The sequence below is a fragment of the Ornithorhynchus anatinus genome, chromosome 7 (assembly GCF_004115215.2).
Source record: "Ornithorhynchus anatinus isolate Pmale09 chromosome 7, mOrnAna1.pri.v4, whole genome shotgun sequence".
Taxonomy (NCBI): Eukaryota; Metazoa; Chordata; class Mammalia; order Monotremata; family Ornithorhynchidae; genus Ornithorhynchus; species Ornithorhynchus anatinus.
Window position 1 is genome coordinate 36,138,760 of NC_041734.1, and position 23,533 is coordinate 36,162,292.

General features: G+C 45.0%; 2 protein-coding genes across 7 annotated transcripts in view; both read left to right on the forward strand.

The window, feature by feature from the left end:
• The window catches only part of USP40 (ubiquitin specific peptidase 40), a 75,764-nt gene extending 62,265 nt beyond the window's left edge, over positions 1-13,499 (forward strand). For both annotated transcript variants that reach the window (XM_029069008.1, XM_029069009.1), the window contains 7 exons: positions 1,308-1,402; positions 5,079-5,197; positions 5,659-5,724; positions 7,735-7,945; positions 8,153-8,248; positions 9,486-9,580; positions 10,780-13,499. In XM_029069008.1, coding sequence (XP_028924841.1) covers positions 1,308-1,402; positions 5,079-5,197; positions 5,659-5,724; positions 7,735-7,945; positions 8,153-8,248; positions 9,486-9,580; positions 10,780-10,894 — 797 coding nt within the window. In that variant the 3' untranslated portion in view covers positions 10,895-13,499. The remainder of the gene's footprint in view (positions 1-1,307; positions 1,403-5,078; positions 5,198-5,658; positions 5,725-7,734; positions 7,946-8,152; positions 8,249-9,485; positions 9,581-10,779) is intronic.
• A 9,367-nt stretch (positions 13,500-22,866) lies between these two features.
• Positions 22,867-23,533, forward strand: part of TRAF3IP1 (TRAF3 interacting protein 1) — a 55,879-nt gene continuing 55,212 nt past the window's right edge. For all 5 annotated transcript variants that reach the window (XM_007668775.3, XM_007668789.3, XM_007668793.3 and 2 more), the window contains exon 1: positions 22,867-23,028. In XM_007668775.3, coding sequence (XP_007666965.1) covers positions 22,906-23,028 — 123 coding nt within the window. In that variant the 5' untranslated portion in view covers positions 22,867-22,905. The remainder of the gene's footprint in view (positions 23,029-23,533) is intronic.

The following is a 23,533-nucleotide window of genomic DNA, read 5'->3' on the forward strand; positions in this document are numbered from 1 at the left end:
GAGAGAGACAAAGCAGCTTCCAGGTGCTAAAGAAGCAGCGTGGCTCAGTGGAAAGAGCCCGGGCTTAGACGTCAGAGGTCATGGGTCCAAATCCCGGCTCTGCCACCTGTCAGCTGTGTGACATTGGGCGAGTCATTTGAGTTCTCGGTGCCTCAGTTACCTCCTCTGTAAAATGGGGATCGAGACTGCGAGCCTCACGAGGGACAGCCTGATTACCCTGTGTCTACCCTAGAGCTTAGAACAGTGCTCGGCATATAGTAAGCGCTTAACAAATGCCAACATTATTATATCCTAACAGTCTTAGGGGGAGTGCACGTATCCATATGCCAGGGAATACTGCTGAAGCTGTTATAACCCTTCATTATTCCTGGGCCCTTCTTGAACTTCCAGAACCGTATGCCGCAGCAGTGCCAAGAAGTTATCTGCCCACTGTTATAATGGCAACACAGGTTCCTGCATGTAGGGAGCTGCCAATCCTTAAACCTTCCTTCCCCTTTGTGTACCAAGCCTGTAGGCACAATCGAGCTTCACAACCCATCTTCTGGTCAGGCAGTAACTAAGAATATTAAGGAAATATTCACTGGGAATAAATTTTTTTCCAAAAGCAAAAACGTTCAGTTTGTGGTCAGGGTCGGACTCGGACTCAGAAAAATGGGCCCTTCCACTTGAAACCTTCCAGATTAAATTAAATCAGTGTATTCCTCAACTGGCAAGGGTTAATCTTAGGCTAATTTCTGTGAAAATATTTTATCAAAGAGGATTTAAGAACGATCAGTAGCTAATCCAGGCGCGAAAGCCACAAATTCAAAAAATGAAGCATCGTGGCATAGTGGATAGAGCACGGGCCTGGGAGTCACAGGACATGGTTCTAATCCCAGCTCTGCCACTTGTCCGCTCTGTGACTTTGGCCAAGTCACTTCACTTTTCTGGTCCTCAGTTACTTCATCTGCAAAATGGGGATTGAGACTGTGGGCCTTACATGGGACAAGGACTGTGTCCAGGTCAATTCGCTTGTATCCACCCCAGCCCATAGTACAGCGCCTGGCCCAAATAAGCGCTGAACAGTTACTGTTATTCCTATTAAAAAATAAATAGCATCTTATGGTTGATTCATACATTCATTCAGTCGTATTTATTTAGCGCTTACTGTGTGCAGAGCACTGTACTAAGCGCTCTAAGCGCTTGGGAAGAGATAGAGACAATCCCTACCCAACAATGGGCTCACAGTCTAGAAGGGGTGTCGTGTCAGTATTAAAGTTGTAAATTCAACGTTTTTGCTCACTCATACGTATTTCGTTCCATTTAAGATGGTCCGGGGGTTGTCCAAAGTGAAGTGTCACTCCGCTACATTGGGGATCTTGAAATCTCCCAAGAGGCCTCCTTAGAAGATCTGAAGATTCAGGTCAGATTGTTTTCCTGGTCACATTTCAATAGAGTTCTAGTTCTTCTTGAAGTGAGATATTAATATATTCTTTTATTTCCTTTTCCTTCGACTCCAGTTTGTTGTGATATGGCATTTGTTATATGCCATGTTCAGTGGTAAGTACCAACAGGCAATGTGAGCATGTGACTCCGACATTTCTCCAGTATTTGTTTCTCGCTAAACGCCATTGTACTTTGCGTGTATCCCTAGCTGTGACAGGCATGCTGCCCTATCATTTGGGATCGAGCCTCTATAGCTTGCAGGACCCTGTGTTTCTTTTGCGAGCACCAGAAAAGTACAAGGAAAACACCAGTTACCGCACAGAGCGTTCACTTTCCATCACTGCATTGTTTATGTATTTTTTATGTTCCGTAAGGAGAATGTCTGTTATTATTAATAGCATAATAATAACTGTGGTATTTAAGTGCTTCCCGTGAGTGCTGGTGTAGATGCAGATTAATCAGGTCGGACGCAGTCCCTGTCCCACATGGGGCTCACAGTCTAAGTAGGAGGGAGACCAGATGAGGAAACTGAGGAACAGAGAAGCGTCGCACGGTAGAACCAAGATTAGAAAGCTGGGCCTCTGACTCCCAGGCCTCTGCTCTTTTCACTAGACCACACTGAAGCTTCCAAACCCTGTGAGGACTGGCTTGTGGTGCTAAGCTTTAAAAACAGTCCTTATATATTGACCTGAAGAAAGGAGAAAAATTATTTTAAGTAGATAAATAATTAAACAAAATAATGTTCATCATTAATAATAAATGTAGTTCTTGTGAGACACGTACTATGCGCTAAGCATTGTACTATGCCCTGAGGTAGATACAGGATCATCAGGTAGACATCCTTAGGGCTGACTTCCTAGAGAGGAGGGAGAACGGGTATTATCCCCCATTTTACAGATTAGGAAACTGAGGCACAGAAAAAATAAATGATTTTCCCAAGGTCACACAGCAGGCAAGTGGCAGAGCCAGGATTAGGACCCAGGTCCTCTGATTAGCACATCCCTGCTCTTTCCACTAGGCCCACAGTGCTTGAATCGCATCGTTAAATCCTTGAGACTGCTCGGCCATTGGTATGGATTAAGACGAAATATCCAGTCATTTTTGTTTAAACAAACTGTTCTCATCATGAATATTGCAGTTTGCAATAATTAACTCATGTCCACGATGCATTTGCTACTCATAGTAAAGTAGAACATAACAAAAATGTCACACACACATCCAAATGCAGCAAAAATACAGCAGTAAAACAGAACATAACAAAAATGTTCTCACACACACATACACAGAAACAGAAAATACAGCCACCTTGAATGTCACTTGTGATGACTTCATTTTGTAATATAGTAAATCAGTTAAAAGAAAGTGAATGAAGACAGGACAATTTCATCTTAACCAAATTTTTAGCCTTCCAAAAAACTATTCAAAAGGGTTGAATGAAAATATGTGGTTGAGAAGAATCTAAATTTGGTTAAATTTTTATCCTTTTTCAGCTAGTCCTGTGTCTCCTGGCTTTCAGGAATCCTTACCCCTCTTGACAACATAAAATAACATATTTCAAGGCTCCTTGTATTTAACTGATGAATGGGAATCAACTCCAGGCAAGTGAATGGCCAAATCCACCTAGAGGGATGGGGGCCTGTGAAAGATATTCAGGGATGGAGGCTTCCACCTCCCTTAGAAGCCTGTCCCAAGGAATTATCACCACAATAATGAAGAAGCCCTTCACTCTACAGAACCAGCATTTCTTCTGCTTTAATTTCAACCCATTTCCTCTGGTTGGGTTTGTATGGAGGATGTGGAGAACAACTAGTCAGTATTATCCTCATAAAGGTACTTCATATGCAAGGCGGTTATTAAAACCAGCCCCTAGCCCTTCGTTCTCTAGCCCTGGCAACCCCTTTATTTACTTATTTTTCTCCTGTTGGCCACTTCACAGTTTCTCTCCAGTTACTCCCTGGTTTCTCTTCACTTCTTTTCAAGAGCATTGATCAAAACAGGAGACCATACTCTTTGAGTTAACATAGAGTTTAGTAGAAGGTTGACTTCATACCTCTTGTATGGCCTACGCTTGCGAATACCTCTCAATAGCGTATTGATTATTTTAAAAAAATAATAACATAACTTTGCTGAGACATATTCAGCTTAACGTCAGCCATAATCCCCAGTCGGGGGGATGGAACTGGATTTATGCTTAACCAATCTTTCCTTATTCCTGTATATGGCGTTTTTGTTCCCCCAAAGCTGTACCTTGTATTTGTCCTTACCGAGCTTGTCGAGGAATATTTTTCTAGTTTGTCCAGGTCGTTTTGAATTCCGTTCTATCTTCCGAAGAGTTGACCCCTTCATCCAGCGTAGTGTCGTTAAAAATCTGATGAGCCTATTCTTGTTTCCTTCGTGCAGGTCCTCAGGAGAGCTATTAACTAGATTCAGTCCCAGAAGTGATTATTTTTTGAAAACCGGACAATCGTATTTTCAATCAATGATATTTATTGGGTGCTTACTAATAATAATAATTGTGATACTTGTTAAGCTCCTACTATGTGCCAAGTACTGTTCTAAGGACTGTGCTTCTAAGCACTTGGGGGAGTACAATACAACAGAGTTGGCATACACGTTCCCTCCCCACAACGAGCTGACAGTCTTTTTAGGGTTCTGTTTAATGTGTATCCCCAGGTTGATGCTAAGCCATTGATGATTATCCTTTGAGTCAACCCTGCAAGCTGTTCAGGCAATCTGAATCATGCTTTCTCAGCTAGTCAGTGCAGTCTAAATAGATTACCTTACTGCTTCTCCCTTTTCTACACGATCCGTCACTTCCCGCAGAAGATTTCAAAAAAGGATTTGCCTATTGTTTATGCTTCCCTAGGCAGTCCCCAGTTCATTTTCATCTATAACCCAGGGGTGGCGAACTTGAAAAACCGTGGTTATGTGAACTCAAATTCTACTACTCGCCGTCTCCTATACTGTTGGCGTGCACACATGCATCCACGTGCGTGTGCACAGACTTTTTCTTCCAACATTGTGTCTCACTGTTTCTAAACAGTCACTCCCTCATTCCAGCCTTCTAGCCAAAGTGTGAAGTAAACACACGCATTATTCTAGAACTGAGTGCCAGGGGTCAATGTGAGACAAGTCGATATCCCTTTCCCCTTGTCTAAAGATGTAAACCAACGGGTCCCTAACCGATTCTCGGTGACCCCTGCTGTCTTCTGTGAGCCCCAAAAGTAATCGGTCGAGGCTCTGCAGAAACAGATCTCAGCTTCTCAAATACCCTAGAAGCATCGCCCCTATGTTTCAAGTACAGCTAACTGATTTGGGTTAGTTTATGTGTTTTGTTTTGATTCTTTGAAATTGTTTCTTCCTCCATTCTAATTTGATTTTCCAGTCTTCTGTCACCAATTGAACTTCACAGTTGGGAGAAATAGGTTGGATCCGGATATTATGGTTTGCGGTTAAATAAAAAATTGCCAGCAAATGACCAGATTTACCTCGAGGCCAAATGGTAGATTCGTGATTAAGGTGTAGCTTATTTCATCATAAAAAACGTACTGTGACGTAAGGCTCCTTCAACGGATTTCACTCCGTGTGGTACATCGTGGTGTTTTCCAGAATGCTCTGTAAAGTCTCTGAAGAAATGTTTGTTTCTCTTGCAGGCTCTGACCTTGCCATCTTTCCTGGAGGTCAGCATCCCATCCCCTCTCTTCCTTCGAGCCTGGAAAATGGAAAGGAAGCATCCAGGCAAGCTTTTACGAAACAACCAACAACCACTCAAGTAGGTCTCTAAGTGAACACTCATCCTTAAGTCTTTGGCTAGTCTGCAGTGTGAGTTTGCGGGATGGATCGCTTTAATTCATTCCAAGAGTAACAAAGAACAGTCTATTTTTTGTTCCATCCGTGGTGTCTGTTGAAAGTTTACTGTGTGCAGAGCACCATACTAAGCGCTTGGGAGAGCCCTATTCAGTAGAATTAGCAGACAGGTTCTTTGCCCATAACAAGCTTATACTGTAGAGGGGGAAACAGACATTCGTATAAATAAATGATTTATATCATTTTAAAATAGGTATGTAATGTTGTGGGGTTGAGGGTGGAGCTAATATCAAATGCCCATAGGTCACAGATCAAGGGCAAATTTTTTTCTATTAAGTGACGGATAGGTTGAAATCAAAATTAAAAAAAATTCTAATAGAGCATCATGTGGTAGTAACAAACTCTTTCATTTCTCTTTGTTTTCAGGGAATATAAACTAGGTGAGAGAGTGGAAGTTTGTGTAGAGCTTCTTCAAAAGAAAGAGAATCTGGGGTAAGTATTTGAATTATTTCTGTTAGTGAGGTTTGAAAGAGATGGGATAAGATCTCTTTTTTTTTTTTTTACCCCTTATCACTGAGACAGGTGTTTTGGGTAGAGGCTGTGGGCTATTACAAGAAGCAAGCAGAGAAACAGGAAAACACCCTAATACCATTGTCTAGCGCATGTTGTGTCTTTCTTTATGCAATGCCTTTTGACATCTTCTTCCCCTACCAATCTATTTTCTAATAGATTTTTAACTATTTTTTAGTATCTCTGGGATACATTTTCTTCAATTATGAATATATGAAAATAAGAAGTAATGAGCTCTCTTCTCCCCCTTTTCTAAATTTTTGTTTTTAAATGGTATTTGTGAAGCACTTACTCTGTACTAGGCACTATAGTAAAACACCACTTGCTCTGTAATAGCAGAGGTGGCAAAGCCCTTTCCTCCCAATTCTTTCTCCCTCCCTCATAGATACTCCCCATCCAAAACTGCTTATTGTCCATTTATGCCTAGAAAATTACTTCTAAGTGCTGATGACCTCCCCCTCTAGACTGTCAGCTCGTTTTAGGCAGGGAATATATCTGTCTGTTGTATTGTACTCTCACAAGTGCTTAGTACAGTGCTTTGCACAAAGTAAGCGCTCAGTAAATGTGATTGAATGAATGAAGATGATTGTTCCCCGCTCCGTTTTAGTGCTCTCTGGAATTAGGGTGTATTCATTCAATGGTATTTATTGAGCGCTTACTATGTGCAGAGCACTGTACTAAGCTGTGACTTGTGTCCAACCACAGAGATATTGTATAATAATATAATAACTGGTATTTAAGTGCTTACTCTGTACCAAGCACTGTTCTAAGCACTGAGGTAGATAGTAACTAATCGGGTTGGACACAGTCCCTGTCCCACAAGGGGCTCACGGTTTTAATCTCCATATTACAGATGAGGGAGCTGAGACACAGAGAAGTTAAGTGATTTGCCCAAACTCACACAGCACGTTCGTGGTGGAGCCGGGATTAGAACCCAGGTCTTCTGACTCCCAGCCCTGTGTTCTTTCCACTAGGCCACACTGCTTTCCATAATCAGTGGCATTTATTGAGCACTTACTAAGTGCTTGGGAGAGTACAGTGTGACAGTTGGCAGACACATTCCATGCCTACAGCGAGTTTACAGTCTAGAACACTCTTCTGCTGTGAGAGAGGAAGAATGTAACGTGTGTAACCCCAGCTAGACTTACATTCCCTCAGAAATTATTTGGCTTGGTATATAATTTTTAAATAACTCACACTTTAAAATTTTTTTTTATGGTACGTAAGTACTCACTATGTGCCAGGCATCATGCTAAGCACTGAGATAGATACAAGCTAATCAGGTTAGACACAGTCCACGTTCCACATGGGGCTCACAGTTATAATCTCCATTTTACTGATGAGGCAGCTGTGGTCCAGAGAAGCGAAGTGACTTACCCAAGGTCACACAGCAGACAAGTGGCAGAGCTGGGATTAGAACCCAGGTCTTTCTGACTGGGTATTTGATATTCGCCCTACCCTCAACCCGTGTTCTATCCACTGGGCCATGCTGCTTCTGTTGGCTTTAATTTTGCTTTATAACAACTCTGAGTAAAAGGTAGGGCCCCACTTTGCTGTTTTTGAAGAATAAAGGTGAAATGGGGAGTTTTGGACCATTTTATTGGAATATGAGAAAAACACCTTTAGTAGAAAAATTGTGCTTCCGGGAATCAGACCACCCAGGTTGCAGACCCAACTCTGCCCCTCACCTGCTATATAACATCGGATAAGTTAATTAGCCTGAGTCTCGGTTTCCTCACCTGTAAAATGGGAGTATTGATACCTACCACTCCCTTCCTCATACAGAGAAAATTAGAAGTGTTTTGGGTAGGAACGGACCAAGCCTAAAATGACGCTCTTCATAATTTAGCTCTGGTTTGAGCAGCTCCTGGTTATAGAGACAGGGATCATTGAATTCTACTTTGTAGCACTTGTTTGTGGTACTTTTTACAGCTCCAGGGACTTACTACTGAGGGTCCAGATGAGTATACCTCATGAGAGAGAGTACTCTTCGCCTGTGGATTTGGCGTGGGATATCTCCAAAGAATGCACAGCATCCTCACTAACTCAACAAGTTGCTAATTGCTACTCTCTTCCTGTGGAGAAAATTGAAATTGCCAAATACTTTCCCGAGAAGTTTGAGTGGATGCAGATAAATAACTGGGTAAGGTCTGGGGAATTACATAGATCAAGCTAAAATAGAATGGCCTTGATGAAATGCAGAGATCATCATTATAAATGATGATCTGTGTATTCCCGGTGTGTTTGCTTATTCACCACCATCAATCATTTCAGTAAGAAATGTTTTAGACTTTAGATATTTGGACCTTCGTATTCTTCTAAGCACTCTTACGTTTTGAATTTTGTAAAGACTCAACAGGTTTCCAAGAAGAAAAGGAAGAAGAAACTGGAAAATTTACAGACAGCTCCTTATCACTTGAAGGATGGAGATATTATTGGTGTTAAGGTAAAGAATGAAAAGCAAACTTCATGTTTCTCAGGAAGTTATAATGTCTAATTCATTGATTTGAAATCACTTTTAAAAATAAGCACCAAACAAATTAAAGCTGTTTAAGATCATTGCTTAGATTCTAAGCTAATTTTCTCTTTCCTATAAATAGATTTGATTATGGGCAGGGAATGTGTTTAGAGCTCAGATAACCTTTGTTTTCAGGAAGTTTTGCTTAAGGGATTTTTGGAATATGAGCCCAGTAATTGATAACAGCAAATTGCAGTCACCATACTTTATCCTCAACGTGGAACAAGCTTTAAGTCAGCAGAAGAAAGAACATATTAATAAACATTTTGTTAAGACTGGGACATAATTAAGCCAGTGGAAAATACTAAGGGGAATGCAAGGCAAAAATAATTATGTCAAAAGCTGGGAAGTTTAAATTTGTCAATGTCTTTTTAGGTGGCATGGTGGCCAGTTAACTACAATTTAGATTTTAAAATCTGCCTTCTGTTGATCATTAACTTAATTTGAGTTCTGTTAATACGGGTTGGTTAATCCAAACTTTAAAAGACTTTTCACTGGAGGAGTTTCTGGTTGGATAGCTGTGTGTCCTAGTGAAAAAGCACAGATCTGGGAGTCAGAAGGCCTGGTTCCAATCCCAAGTCTCCCACTTGTTTGCTGTGTTACTTTGGACAGGTCACTTGATTTCTCTGTGCCTCATTCCGTCATCTGTAAAATGGGGATTCAATGCCTGTTCTCCTTTCTACATAGACTGTGAGGCCCATGTGGGACCTTGTTTATCTTGTCTGTACCCTAGCGCTTAGTACAGTGTTTGGCACATGGTAGGCACTTAACAAAAACCAGAATTATTATTACTATTATTATTATTCTTGGTTCGATTAACACTGATTGGGTATGAATGATGAGTTCTGCACCTTTATTCTAGTCCCAGCACTTCTGTCTAATTATATGATCACACTGTCTTGCGATACTTTAAACTCCTTTGAGAAAGGAACCAAGTCTTATGTCTCTGTAAATTTCTGAAGTGCCTGCAAGAGTGCTTACCACCTGGTATATTCTCAGGAAATACTTGCTAAGAAAGTAATGCTGTCGTAAAGTGATTTTGAAATTCCCAAAATAGTTAAATGTGAAACTCTCCCGAATATTGATTTTTCTGTAAGTAAGATAGACAGCAGTTCAATTGATAATGCCTTAAATGAGAAATATTTGTAATTATTTTGAAAACCAGAACCTCCTCCTTGATGACGACAGAGACTTCAGTACAACACGAGATGATATGGGCAAGAAGAAACTACAGCAGCTCACACTGGGAAAAAGGAAAAGGTATTCTTAGTAGTTTGGATTGATATTCTCCTATGATCATCCATAAGGTATAGAAGATGACTAGACACTAACCCTGTCGTCCTTTTTCTCCTCAGCACTGGTTTGTTAATTTATGGAAATTTTCAGCATTCTTGAGTTTCAAATTTCAGCCTGTACTATTGAGCTAATAATCCCAGTATAAAAATCTATAAAATAGAGATAGTCCTTAATATGAACTATTTTGATATTCTTGAAGGAAAGGTGATTTCTGAAGTTGGCAGAGGGAATTTTTGGTTGCACTGCGATCTCTATGGATACACTACCGGAACGATCGCAGGTGGAGGTGGGGCGTCCTGGGAGAGATGTGTCCTGGAATCGCTATGGGTCGGAAACGGCTCGACAGCGTAAGACAAGATGAGAACATTGTAGTATTCTAGACGGTTGATCTAATGGCGGCCTGCCTCTGCAAGTGCTCTTTAAATGCCATTTTGACATGAAACACATGTCATAACTCACTAAATCCTTATCCTAAAATCATAAAACAGTTCTCTGCAGGAGTTTGAGAAACTCGCAGATCAGAGAGTAGAGAGCATGATCAGCAGGGTGCTAGTTTGCAAGTTCTGAGGACATGGGCCCCTCTTCCTCACCACAGGCTGCTAAGGCATTGGCTTTTTTTTTTTTTTTTGCACTGACTGAAGGTAGTCTTCCCGATTAGCTTGCATTTATCCCAGTGCTTAGTACAGTGCCTGGCACATAGAAAGCACTTTAAAAAGACCATAAAAAAGAGGGTGGGCGGGAGAAGGCCAGTTGGGAGGACTGCTTATAGTGGGCCCTGCGGTCAAAGAATGACAGGTGGACAGATAGTGAATAGGTCCTTCAAGAGAAATAAATCGATATTTTGACTGAGCCATTCCAGGAGCCACCCTTTTTGTTCAAATGAGCCTCAAAGGGCAGAAAAAGTACCATTTTTGCCTGTCTGCACTCCCGCTACTAGCGTTCTCATCAACGACTGTTTGATCAGTGAACGGTGGAATATGCTTCCTGTTGCCGCATTGCCCTAATTTCATTTCCAATGAGGAATTCAAAGCGGGTGTCATTTGGAAAGGAAGTTAACGTCGATGAACCGAATCGCGGAGGGATGGCCAGTTTAGAATCGAATCACCTGGGAGTCAAGTAAGACAGATGTCAGGGTTCCAGAATAATGATCTGTTCTCTTCTAGCCGGCAAGCCGCTCGCTTACAGAATAGCGATATATTCTTCGACGTACGGGAGGAACCTGTTCGACCCCACAAACCCGAAGCCGCTCTTTCTATCAACGTCGGGGTCTTCAGATAGCATCTGATGGTTGTTCTGCTGGCTAGGCCGTTTTTATGAGCGTGATAACGAGTTAAGATGGAATCCCATTGAAAGGACATGCTTTCTTGAGGACTCCTACTGAAACAAATGCAATAGCTGAGGGAGGACTGCGGATATCTCCTGAATTTTCTCATGGTAGATTGCTGGATCCTCAGGCAATGTGAGTCTTCCCCTCAGGTGAGGCAAATGCACTTTATCAATCGGAAACTGTATGCAGGTAACATGTGACGAGTATTTAGGAAAATGTCATACAAGTATAAATCTGACACTGCAGCATCATTACAGTGGTTGACCTGCTTCACTTAAGGATGCCATTTATGTAAGAAATCTTGACCGCTTCAGTTTTGCATTCCTAAATAGGTGATTGAACTCTTGTTCAAATGACTAGTTAAATCTGAGGAATTTTTCATTTAAATACCACAGCTTTGAAGCACCTTCTTGGTTTTGTTTCTTTTTCCTTTCCATTTAAGCCCCAGTCTGCAGCCTTAGCAGCTCTAAACCTGCCGAGGTGACACGTTCAAGAAAGTGCAGTTTAATGGTCCTTAGCGTGCCTTGTTTTGATATTTTTTTCCATCGTCTTCTTTCTACCTGTTACAATAGTTATTAAATCTGAGGAATTTATCATTTAAATACCACAGTTTTGAAGCATCTTCTTGGTTTTGTTTTTTTTTCTTTCCATCTAAGCCCCAGCTTGCAGCCTGAGCAGCTCTAAGCCTGCCGAGGTGACACGTTCAAGAAAGTGCAGTTTAATGGTCCTTATCGTGCCTTGTTTTGATATTTTTCTCCATCGTCTTCTTTCTACCTGTTACAACGGTTATATTGAGCCATGGTAAAGCAGTAGCTCCCTTTGGCTTTTAGAGAGCAGCGCTCTTTTTAGCCGTCAGTCAGGAGGAAAAATAAAAAGTGCAAGCTGAAATCACTCTGAAAAAATTTACTCTGGTCAGCAGAGAGTAAAGAATCAAATGTGCCTAAAAACTGAAATGAGTCTAGAGGTTGAATCTTCTAGCCGTCCTGTTGGCCCCTGGTTTGCAGATACGGGAATCCAGGTGATATATTCTGCCTTCCCATTTTATTATCCAACGTACTAGAAGAGGAGTATGATAACCCAGATAAGCTTCTCATTTATTCACGGTTCAGATAGTTGGATAACCTGGACCTCAAATGAGTATTTTATTAGTTCTTTAGAAGGCTATGTTAAAGGAGGGAAAATGAACTAAGTTAAATATAGGTCTTTTCTTGGAGCTTCAAACATCATCAGTAAGTGTTTGAATTTAAAGGGATAGCTATAGAACTTGGGCAAAATTCAAAGACCTTTTTTCTGCCTGAAATGCACCCCCAAACTTTTAATAAAATATATTGCGTTGTCACAAGTTTATTCGTTCTGAGGATTGAAGGAGCTCATCTGAAAATGGCACACAAGCCTGTTTCAAATTGGAACTTCAGAACACATTTCTTAGAAATGGAAAATAGTCAATTTATCAGCTTCATTACCCATCAGAGGAGGCTTTTCAGTACTTCCTGTAGCTAAATGAGTTGATCGTGTATCTTCTCTGGCAAAGATCATTTTTTATAGCAAATTAACCAAAATACTCTTCCGAATTTTGTCATCAAAAAAGCTCATATTTTCACATGTTTTGAGAGGAATGAAAACAGATGTTTATTGGGATGTTTTGTTTGCAAAGACATTTACGGTTGACTAAGCACAAGCCAAGGAAATGCAAATTCCTCTTTTTTCTTATAAAAGAATGGGGAAAATGACTTGAAAAACTGATAACAGTAGGGAATGAAAAAAATCATTAGTAGCATTTTTTTAGAGCTTAAGAAGAGGAAGAATTCTCTTTTCTTTCTTCCCCACTTTTATCTCTCCTCCTTTGCTACCCAAATCTATTCAAGTCAGAGGCTGAAGTTTCTGTAAATGTTCATTCAGTAGGGTGAATGTCGGGAACCGCAGTTTGAAGTCTGTATTAAAGGACTGTAGGTTGATCATGTCTTTAAACTTTCCCTAAACTATCTTTATAGGAACTCTTATAAGGGCTTTTGTTTGCATAAGGAACAGTCTTTATGTACTATTCCTAATAAACATTTTGATTTAATAACCAGAGAATGGGTAAATGTTCCTCTGGTTCCAAACTCCTTTGTTATATTCAAATGTACTTTAACTGACATTTTAAGCTTCTTACTATACACATATCCAAGTTAATTTTTAAAACTCATTTCGTCTTTTGTAAAAAAAAAAAAAAAAATGTTGCTTTTGAAAAGCCCGGAACTCTCTATACATTTAAAAAAAAAAGAAAGTACCAATCCGGTATTTTAGAATGTGCCTTTAAAGTGTAATGTAGCAAGCACTGCACTATATCCGAACTAAATTGCTTGCTTCAAATGAGTTCCTCCTTAACGACTTTTCATTTTGGGGGGGAATCGAATTGAGAAATTTTGTTTAAGAAGAATGACACCATTTTAAAATATGATTTTGATTTTGCCATATGTGATGGCTAGTCCATGTTCGGTTGGAGAGAAGAGTTGTGATTTTGTTATTTTCCAAGTGTTCTTCAGACACTAAATAAAACTGGTTTCTATGAAGAAATTTTGCATTTGTCTTTTGTAGGGAAATGCAGAAATTTGGGGGCCAGCACCAAACAGCCCTAGTCACTGGAAACCTGACCCCCCACAGTCCAGTCCAGCCATCTGCCGCAGTGCTAAGCCAGTCCTGAACTATATTTATCCATCTGTTTTGTAAAAAACTGAGTTGAGGAAGGCTGTTGAATGGTGGGGGTGGGACTGACCTTAACAGTACTGCATTGTTATTTGGGTCTGTTATTCCTCTTTAGCCAGTCAGTCGTATTTATTAAGGGCCTACTGTGTGCAGAGCACTGTACTGAGTGCTTGGGGAGAGTACGATTCAACAATAAAGAGGCATTCCCTGCCCACAACGAGCTTACAGTCTAGTCTCGAGACATTCTATAGTCAAGAAGTAGCATGGTGCAGTGGATAGTGGTTGGGCCTGGGAGTCAGAAGGTCATGGGTTCTAGTCCCGGCTCTGCCACTTGTCTGCTGTGTGACCGTGGGCAAGTCGCTTCACTTCTCTGGGCCTCAGTTACCTCATCTGGAAAATGGGGACTGAGACTGTGAGAGCCCGACATAGAACAGGGACTGTGTCCAACCTGATTTGCTCGTATCCACCCCAGTGCTTAGTGCAGTGCTTGGCGGATAGTAAGCGTATAACAAGAGCCACAATTATCATTAGAGATTAGAGACTCTAATTTTTCGGCGACTGTGATCAAGTGACTATGCAGCTCCCACTTCTCACAGGTCGGGTTCATTCATCCAACCGTATTTATTGACCGCTTAGCGTGTGCAGAGCACTGTATTAAGAGCTTGGGAGAGTACAATATAAAAGTAAACAGACAGATTCCCTGCCCATGATGAGCTTACAGTCTAGAGGGCTCTAAGTTTATAGGACTCTGATCCCTTTCAACAACCCCCATTCCAACTCCACAGGACTTAGGTACATATCTGTAATTTATTTTTGTATATTAATGTCCATCTCCCCCTCTAGACTTTAAGTTCATTGTGGGCAGGGAATGTGTCTGCTGTTATATTGTATTCTCTCAAGCGCTTAGTACAGTGCTCTGCACGCAGTAAGCCCTCAATAAATATGATTGAATGAACACCCTCCACCTGATGATTTTGCTCTCTAGACAACTCCTCTTTGAAGTGCCCCTTTTAGACTGCGAGCCCGTTGTTGGGCAGGGATTGTCTCTATCCTTTGCCCAATTGTACATTCCAAGCGCTTAGCACAGTGCTTTGCACACAGTAAGCGCTCAAGAAATACGATTGAATGAAAGTGCGGTGTCTTGACTTCCAGTGGTGGCCAGGCTGCATTTCTTCTTCAGTTGCTGTGCACCTCTTGGAGTGAAAGTTATGGGACACATGTTTTGTGGCTCTTTTCACTGGAAGGGCAGCAGGTTTCATTGTGCTGCTACTCCCCTCTAGATGGCAAGCTCCTTGTGAGCAGGGAATGTGTCTGTTCATCGTTATTATTAATGATAGAATAATAACGACGGCATTTGTTAAGCGCTTTCTATGTGCCAGGCACTGTTGGTTCTAAGCGCTGGGGTAGACACAGGATAATCGGGTTAGGAACAGTCCCTGTTGTCCCACAGTAGAGCTCATACTGTTAAACCCCATTCTACAGATGAGGGAACCGAGGCACAGAGAAGTGACTTGCCCAAGGTCACACAGCAGACACGTAGCGCAGCCGGGATTAGAACAACAGCCCACGCCCATGCTTTATCTTCTAAGGCCACGCTTCTTGTTGTCTCCCAAGGGCTCGGTAAGCGCTCAAAAAATGCAGTTGATGACTGACCAACATCTGCCTTGGCTTCCTGCCCAGCTGGTCGCGGGGCAGGGAAGGGCCCGGCCCAAGACCCCACCTCTGGTCCCGCCCTGGCTGCATCTTATTCGCTGCCACGGCTCGTTCCCCGGCACAGTTCAGTTAAAGGAACTCTTTGGATCAACGGCTCTTGGCCATACTACGTTGTTAGCTTGTAGCCCTTCAGGCGGTGGCCACCCCTGAAATAGTCTGTTCTACCCGATTGCCGCCGTCACTGCGTTTGTAGACTGCTACGAAACACACGCCTGTGCTCGGGGAATACCCAGACCGTCTAGTAGAGAGGTGAGAAATTCACAGGTCGGGCCTCCTGGAGGAGATTTAAACCCCTTGTGGGCAGCGGACATGCCTTGGGCCCCTGTTGTATTTCCCAAGCATTTGGGAGAATGTTTTGCACTCAATAGGTTCTCAATAAATACCATTACAACCACCACTCCTATTATTACTCCCTGTGGTCTGGGATCATGTGTACTGGTTTCTGTTGTATTCTCTTAAGCGCTCAGTCCAGTGTCCTGCACCCAATAGACCATTGTTTGGGGAACGTTTTAGCCTTTTGGGACAGTGATGACCCTCACCTACAGTGGTAGAGCAGCCCATAACTCTTTTCATTCATTCATTCAATAGTATTTATTGAGTGCTTACTATGTGCGGAGCACTGGACTAAGCGCTTGGAATGGACAAATCGGTTCAGATAGAGACAGTCCCTGCCCTTTGACGGGCTTACGGTCTCATCGGGGGAGACGGACAAAAACAATAGCAGTTAATAGAATCAAGGGGATGAACATCTCATTAAAACAATAGCAAATAAATAGAATCAGGGTGATGTACCTCTCATTAAACAAAATAAATAGGGTGATGAAGATATATACAGTTGAGCGGACGAGTACAGTGCTGAGGGGATGGGACGGGAGAGGGGGAGGAGGAGAGGGAAAGGGGGGAGAAGAGCCTTGGAGAGGTGAAGGGGGAGGGTAGAGGGAGCAGAGGGAAAAAAAGGGGGGAGCTCAGTCTGGGAAGCCCTCTTGGAGGAGGTGAGCTTTAAGTAGGGATTTGAAGAGGGGAAGTGAATTAGTTTGGCGGAGGTGAGGAGGGAGGGCGTTCCGGGGCCGCGGGAGGACGTGGGCCAGGGGTCGATGGCGGGTTAGACGAGAACGGGGGACGGTGAGGAGGTGGGCGGCAGAGGAGCGGAGCCTGCGGGGTGGCCGGTGGAAAGAGAGAAGGGAGGAGAGGTAGGAGGGGGCGAGGTGATGGAGAGCCTCGTTCCCTCCCAACACTAAGGTATAGCTGTTGCGGAGAGGGAAGGATCTGGATTCTAATCCCAGCTTCGCTGCTTGTCTGGTGTGCCACCTTGGGCAAGTCACTTCACTGCTCTGGGACTCAGTTACCTCAACTGTAAAATGAGGATGGAGACCGTGAGCCTCATGTGGGACAGGGACTATGTCCAGCCCAGTTGGCTTGTAAACATCCCAGTGCTTAGTACAGTGCCTGGCACATAATAAAAAGCTTAACAATAACAACGATAATCTAATCCCGGCTCTGCCACCTGTCAGTTGTGTGACTGTGGGCAAGTCACTTAACCTCTCTGTGCCTCAGTTACCTCAACTGTAAAATGGGGAATAAGACTGTGAGCCCCACGTGGGACAACCTGATTCCCTCGTATCTCCCCCAGCGCTTAGAACAGTGCTCGGCACATAGTAAGCCCTTAACAAATACCAACGTTATTATTGACAATACTATTATTTTTATCACTGTTATTATTATAATACCCTCTATTTCTGCCCCAGAATCCTCAGAGCTAGCAACCTTATGTCAACCAATATCCTGGTACCACTTCCCCATTCGTTCAGTAGTATTTTTCAGTAGTATTTATTGAGCGCTTATTATGTGCAGAGCATTTCTCTAAGCACTTGGAATGTATAATTCGGCAACAGATACGGTCCCTGCCCATTGATGGGCTTGCAGTCTAATCGGGGGAGACAGACGGACAAAAACAATAGCAATAAACAGAATCAAGGGGATGTACATCTCATTAACAGAATAAATAAGGTAATAAAAATATATACAAATGAGCGGACGAGCACAGTGCTGAGGGGAGGGGAAGGGAGAGGGGGAGGAGCAGAGGGAAATGGGGGGAAAGGGGGCTTAGCTGAGGGGAGGTGAAGGGGGGAACAGAGAGGGAAAAGGGGAAGGTCAGTCTGGGAAGGCCTCTTGGAGAAGGTGAGCTCTCAGTAGGGCTTTAAAGAGTGGAAGAGAGTTAGTTTGGCGGCGGTGAGGAGGGAGGGCATTCCAGGACGGAGGGAGGACGTGGGCCAGGGGTCGACGGCGGGACAGGCGACAACGGAGGACAGTGAGGAGGTGGGCGGCAGAGGAGCGGAGCGTACGGGGTGGGCGGTAGAAAGAGAGAAGGGAGGAGGGGTAGGAGGGGGCAAGGTGATGGAGACCCTTGAAGCCCAGAGTGAGGAGCTTTTGTTTCGTGCGGAGGTTGATAGGTAACCACTGGAGGATTTAAGGAGGGGAGCGACAGGCCCAGAACGTTCCTGCAGGAAGATGAGCCGGGCAGCGGAATGAAGAATAGACTGGAGCGGGGAGAGACGGGAGGAAGGGAGATCAGAGAGAAGGCTGACACAATAATCCAGCCGGGATATTATGAGAGCCTGCAGCAGTACGATAGGCGTTTGGATGGAGAGGAAAGGGCGGATCTTGGTGATATTGTAAAGGGGAGACCGGCGGGCATTGGTGACGGATTGGATGTGTGGGGTGAATGAGAGAGCAATCCCCATCACATAGCAATAGTGCTTCACATAACTGGAGTGCATTAATGGATATCACTGTTATTATTCAGTAAAATAGACCGTATCTACTTTTCGGGGAAGCTAGAAGCTTCTGATTCGGGGTGTTTACTTAGTCGAAAGACGTTGCCTGTAGAATCAGCTCCCTCTTATGGTGTATTTTCAGAGTGTACACAACTCTTAAAATCTTTTGGGAGACTTTCTTATCTGTAACCTGAGGTAATTTCCCACCGGGAATAGTTTGGTTTACGTTGAGAAACCGTCTGTGGCCCACAAGGGAGAAAGTGTTGCTAGTGTTCAGATCTTTTACAAATCCGAGGCTAGAGATCAAAACGTCGATAGAACTTCGCTCCATTCCCCACCTCCAAAATTTCAGTAATTGTTCAGATAATCATCTTTCCAGTCACCTTCTACCTGGGAGGCTTCTGCGGTCTTGTGGAAAGACATACTCTTCCTGCTCTTTAGGTGGGCTGTGAAGATCTCACAGTCCCTACGGACAGAGTACCTGGGTTCCAGGCCCGGATCTGCCGATTGCCTGCTATGTGATCGTGCATCTATAAAAAGGGGATTCGATACCTGTCCTCCCTCTTTCTTACACTGGGAGCCCCATGTGGGATAGGGACTGTGTCCAACCTGATTATCCTGTATCGACTCCAGTGCTTAGTACAGAGCTTGGCACACGGTAAGTACTTAACAAATCCCCTAATTCTTATTATTAACATGGAAGTGACACCGTTGGCACAGAATATGAAGAGGGCGGTGCGATGTCGTTGTTGGGAGACACCTTTATGATATCGCCAAGATCCGCCCTTTCCTCTACCACCCAAACGGCTACCTTACTGCTACGGGCTCTCGTAATATCCCGACTAGACTGTGTCAGCCTTCTCTCCGATCTCCCTTCCTCCTCCCTCGCCCCGCTCCAGTCTATTCTTCACTCCGCCGGCCGGCTCATCTTCCCGCAGAAACGCTCTGGGCATGTCATTCCCCTTCTTAAAAGCCTCCAGTGGTTGCCTATCGACCTCCACTCAAAACAAAAACTCCTCACTCTGAGAAGCAGCGTGGCGCAGTGGAAAGAGCATGGGCTTTGGAGTCAGGGCTCATGAGTTCGAATCCCAGCTCTGCCACTTGTCAGCTGTGTGACTGTGGGCAAGTCACTTAACTTCTCTGGGCCTCAGTTCCCTCATCTGTAAAATGGGGATTAAGACTGTGAGCCCCACGTGGGACAACCTGATTCCCCTGTGTCTACCCCAGCGCTTAGAACAGTGCTCTGCACATAGTAAGCGCTTAACAAATACCAACATCGTCATCATCATCACTCTAGGCTTCGAGGTTCTCCATCACCTCGCCCCTTCCTACCTCTCCTCCCTTCTCTCTTTCCACCGCCCACCCCGCACGCTCCGCTCCTCCGCCGCCCACCTCCTCGCCGTCCCTCGGCCTCGCCTATCCCGCCGTCGACCCCCGGGCCACGTCCTCCCGCGGTCCCGGAACGCCCTCCCTCCTCACCTCCGACAATCTAATTCTCTTCCCCTCTTCAAATCCCTACTTAAAGCTCACCTCCTCCAAGAGGCCTTCCCAGACTGAGCTCCCCCCCCCCTTTCTTTCCCTCTGCTCCCTCTACCCTCCCCCTTCACCTCTCCGCAGCTCTTCTCCTCCCTTTCCCTCTCCTCCTCCCCCTCTCCCGTCCCATCCCCTCAGCACTGTACTCGTCCGCTCAACTGTATATATCTTCATCGCCCTAATTATTTTGTTTAATGAGATGTACATCACCCTGATTCTATTTATCTGCCATTGTTTTAATGAGATGTTCTTCCCCTCGGCTCTATTTGTTGCCACTGTTCTTGTCCGTCCGTCTCCCCCGATTAGACCGTAAGCCCGTCAGCGGGCAGGGACTGTCTCTATCTGTTACCGATTTGTCCATTCCGAGCGCTTAGTCCAGTGCTCTGCACATAGTAAGCGCTCAATAAATACTATTGAATGAATGAATGAATGAATGGATATTCTGCGCCATGACCCCAGAGTGTATGCCAACCCCGTTTGACCTCCTTGCACCAGGATCTGCTGACTACTGGGGACCTAAACGAGAGTTGGGCTGCTCACCGGTCCCCGTCTTCACAACCGGAATGACAGGCGAGGCGCATGGGGATTCAGCACGGCTTAGCGGAAAGAGCACACGTGTTTTAGTCCCAGCTTTGCCTTTGGGCAAATCACTTAACCTCTCTGTCTCTCTTTTTATGGTATTTAAGTGCTCACTACATGCCGGGCACTCTACTAAGCACTGGGGTAGATTCAAGTCAATCGGATTAGACACAGTCCCACGCAGGGCTGCCATTCTTAATCCCCTTTTCAGAGATGAGGGAACCGAAGCCCAGAGAGATGACGAGACTCGCCCAAAATCACACAGCGGTGGTAGAGCCGAGATTAGAACCCAGGTCCTTCCGTCTCCCAGGCCCGTGCTCTACCCATTAGGCCACGCTGCTTCTCTAGGCCTCAGTTTGCTCATACCTATAGTGGGAGTGACTTGAAAGTCCGTGTCGGAATCGACTGCCAATCCACTGAGACATTTCCCATTAAAATGACCTTGGCCATCCCTGAATAATTTCGAGAGAGTTTTTCCCATCTGCTGCTTGTTGTTAACTTGTCGAGAAGCAGCACGGATAGACCCTGGGCCTACGTGTAATTCATTCAATAGTATTTATTGAGCGCTTACTATGTGCAGAGCACTGTACCGAACGCTCGGAATGGACAAGTCGGTAACAGATAGAGACGATCCCTGCCCTTTGACGGCCTTACAGTCTGAGAGAGCGGCGTGGCTCAGTGGAAAAAGCCCGGGTTTGGGAGTCAGAGGTCATGGGTTTGAATCCCGGCTCTGCCGCGTGTCGCCTGGGTGACTGTAGGCGAGTCACTTAACTTCTCTGTGCCTCAGTTACCTCATCTGTCGAAAGGGGATTAAGAGTGTGAGCCTCACGTGGGACAACCCGGTTACCCTGGATCTCCCCCAGCGCTTAGAACAGTGCTCTGCACATAGTAAGTGCTTAACAAATACCAACATTATTATTAATCGGGGGAGACAGACAGACAAGAACAATAGATGGGTTCTAATCCCCCGATTAGACCGTAAGCCCGTCAAAGGGCTGGGACTGTCTCTATCTGTTACCGACTTGTCCATTCCAAGCGCTTAGTACAGTGCTCTGCACATAGTAAGCGCTCAGTAAATACTATTGAATGAATGACCCTGCATCAGCGCTTAGAACAGTGCTCTGCACATAGTAAGCGCTCAATAAATAAATAATGAACGAATGAATCATCCTAATAATAATGTTGGTATTTGTTAAGCGCTTACTATGTGTAGAGCACTGTTCTAAGCGCTGGGGGAGATACAGGGTCATCAGGTTGCCCCACGTGAGGCTCACAGTTAATCCCCATTTTACAGATGAGGTAACTGAGGCACAGAGAAGTTAAGTGACTCGCCCACAGTCACACAGCTGACGAGTGGCAGAGCCGGGAGTCGAACTCAGGACCTCTGACTCCGAAGCCCATGCTCTTTTCCACTGAGCCACGCTGCTTCTCTGCAGTGTGACCTTGGGCAAGTCACTTAACTTCTCTGTGCCTCAGTTACCCCTTCTGTAAAATGGGGATGAAGACTGTGAGCCCTACCCTGTATCTACCCTAGCGCTTAGAACAGTGCTTGGCACAGAGTAATAAATAATATGTACAAACGAGCCCGGTGCTGAGGGGAGGGGGAAGAGCGGGGAGCAGAGAGAAGCAGCGTGGCTCAGTGGAAAGAGCCCAGGCTTGGGGTCCGAGGTCTTGGGTTCGAATCCCGACTCGGCCACTTGGCAGCTGTGTGACCGTGAGCAAGTCACTTCACTTCTCTGTGCCTCAGTGACCTCATCTGTAAAATGGGGATTAACTGGGAGCCTCACGTGGGACGACCTGATGACCCTGTGTCTCCCCCAGCGCTGAGAACAGTGCTTGGCACATCGGAAGCGCTTAACAAATACCAACATTATTGTCACTTCGCTTCTGTGGGCCTCAGTTCCCTCATCTGTAAAATGGGGATTAACTGTGAGCCTCACGTGGGACAACCTGATGACCCTGTGTCTCCCCCAGCGCTGAGAACAGTGCTCGGCACATAGGAAGCGCTTAACAAATACCAACATTATTGTCACTTCGCTTCTCTGGGCCTCAGTTCCCTCATCTGTAAAATGGGGATTAACTGTGAGCCTCACGTGGGACAACCTGATGTGACCCTGTGTCTCCCCCAGCGCTGAGAACAGTGCTCGGCACATAGGAAGCGCTTAACAAATACCAACATTATTGTCACTTCGCTTCTCTGGGCCTCAGTGCCCTCATCTGTAAAATGGGGATGAAGACTGTGAGCCCCACGTGGGACAACCCGATGACCCTGTGTCTCCCCCAGCGCTGAGAGCAGTGCTCTGCACAGAGTAAGCGCTTAACAAATCCCAACATTACTATCATCGTTACTATGTCCAAACGAGCCCAGAGGGGGAAGAGCAGAGGGTGTGTGGGGAGGGGTGAAGCAGAGGGAATGGGGGGCTCAGTCTGGGAAGGCCTCCTGGAGGAGGTGCGCCCTGGGGAGGGCGGGGCCTGGCGGGGCGGCTGTCAGTCACGCTGCCGTTGCTAGGGCAGCGCGGGCCCCTTAGCAACCGGGCGGCCGCCGGCCTGCGCATGCGCGCCCTCCCTGCCCGGAGGCGGCGCAGGCGCAGTGGCGCCGGGGCGTGGTGCATGCCGGGAGGGGCCGGCCGAAGGAGGAGGAGGAGGAGGAGGAGGAGGGCGGCGGCGGCGGCGGCGCCATGAACGGCTCGGTGGTGAAGCGGACCCAGGAGGCGCTGGGGAGGGTGATCAAGAAGCCGCCGCTCACCGACAAGCTGCTCAGCAAGCCGCCGTTCCGGTACCTGCACGACATCGTCACCGAGGTGCGGCCCCGGGGGGGGGGGAGGAGGGGGCGCGGGCCCGGAGCGTCCCTCCGTTGCCAGGCAACGGCCTGGGGCCCCTGACGTCATTAACGGCCGGCCGGTCCTCGCCCATGCGGAGGGACCTCCCAGAATACACGATAATCATAATGCATAGCAATCGTATACGCAGTCGTCATACACGATCATCATAATGCATAATAATCATAATACACAGCCATCATACACAATAATCATAATGCATAGTAATCATAATACACAGTCATCATACACAATAATCATAATCCATAGTAATCATAATGCGCAATAATCACGATACATAATAAACATGATACACAATAATCATAATGCATAATAATCACGATACACAATAATCATGATGCACAATAATGCATAATCATAACGCACAATAATCATAATACACAATAATCATGATGCAAAATAATCATGATACATAATAATCACGATACACAATAATCACGATACCCAGTAATCACGATACCCAGTA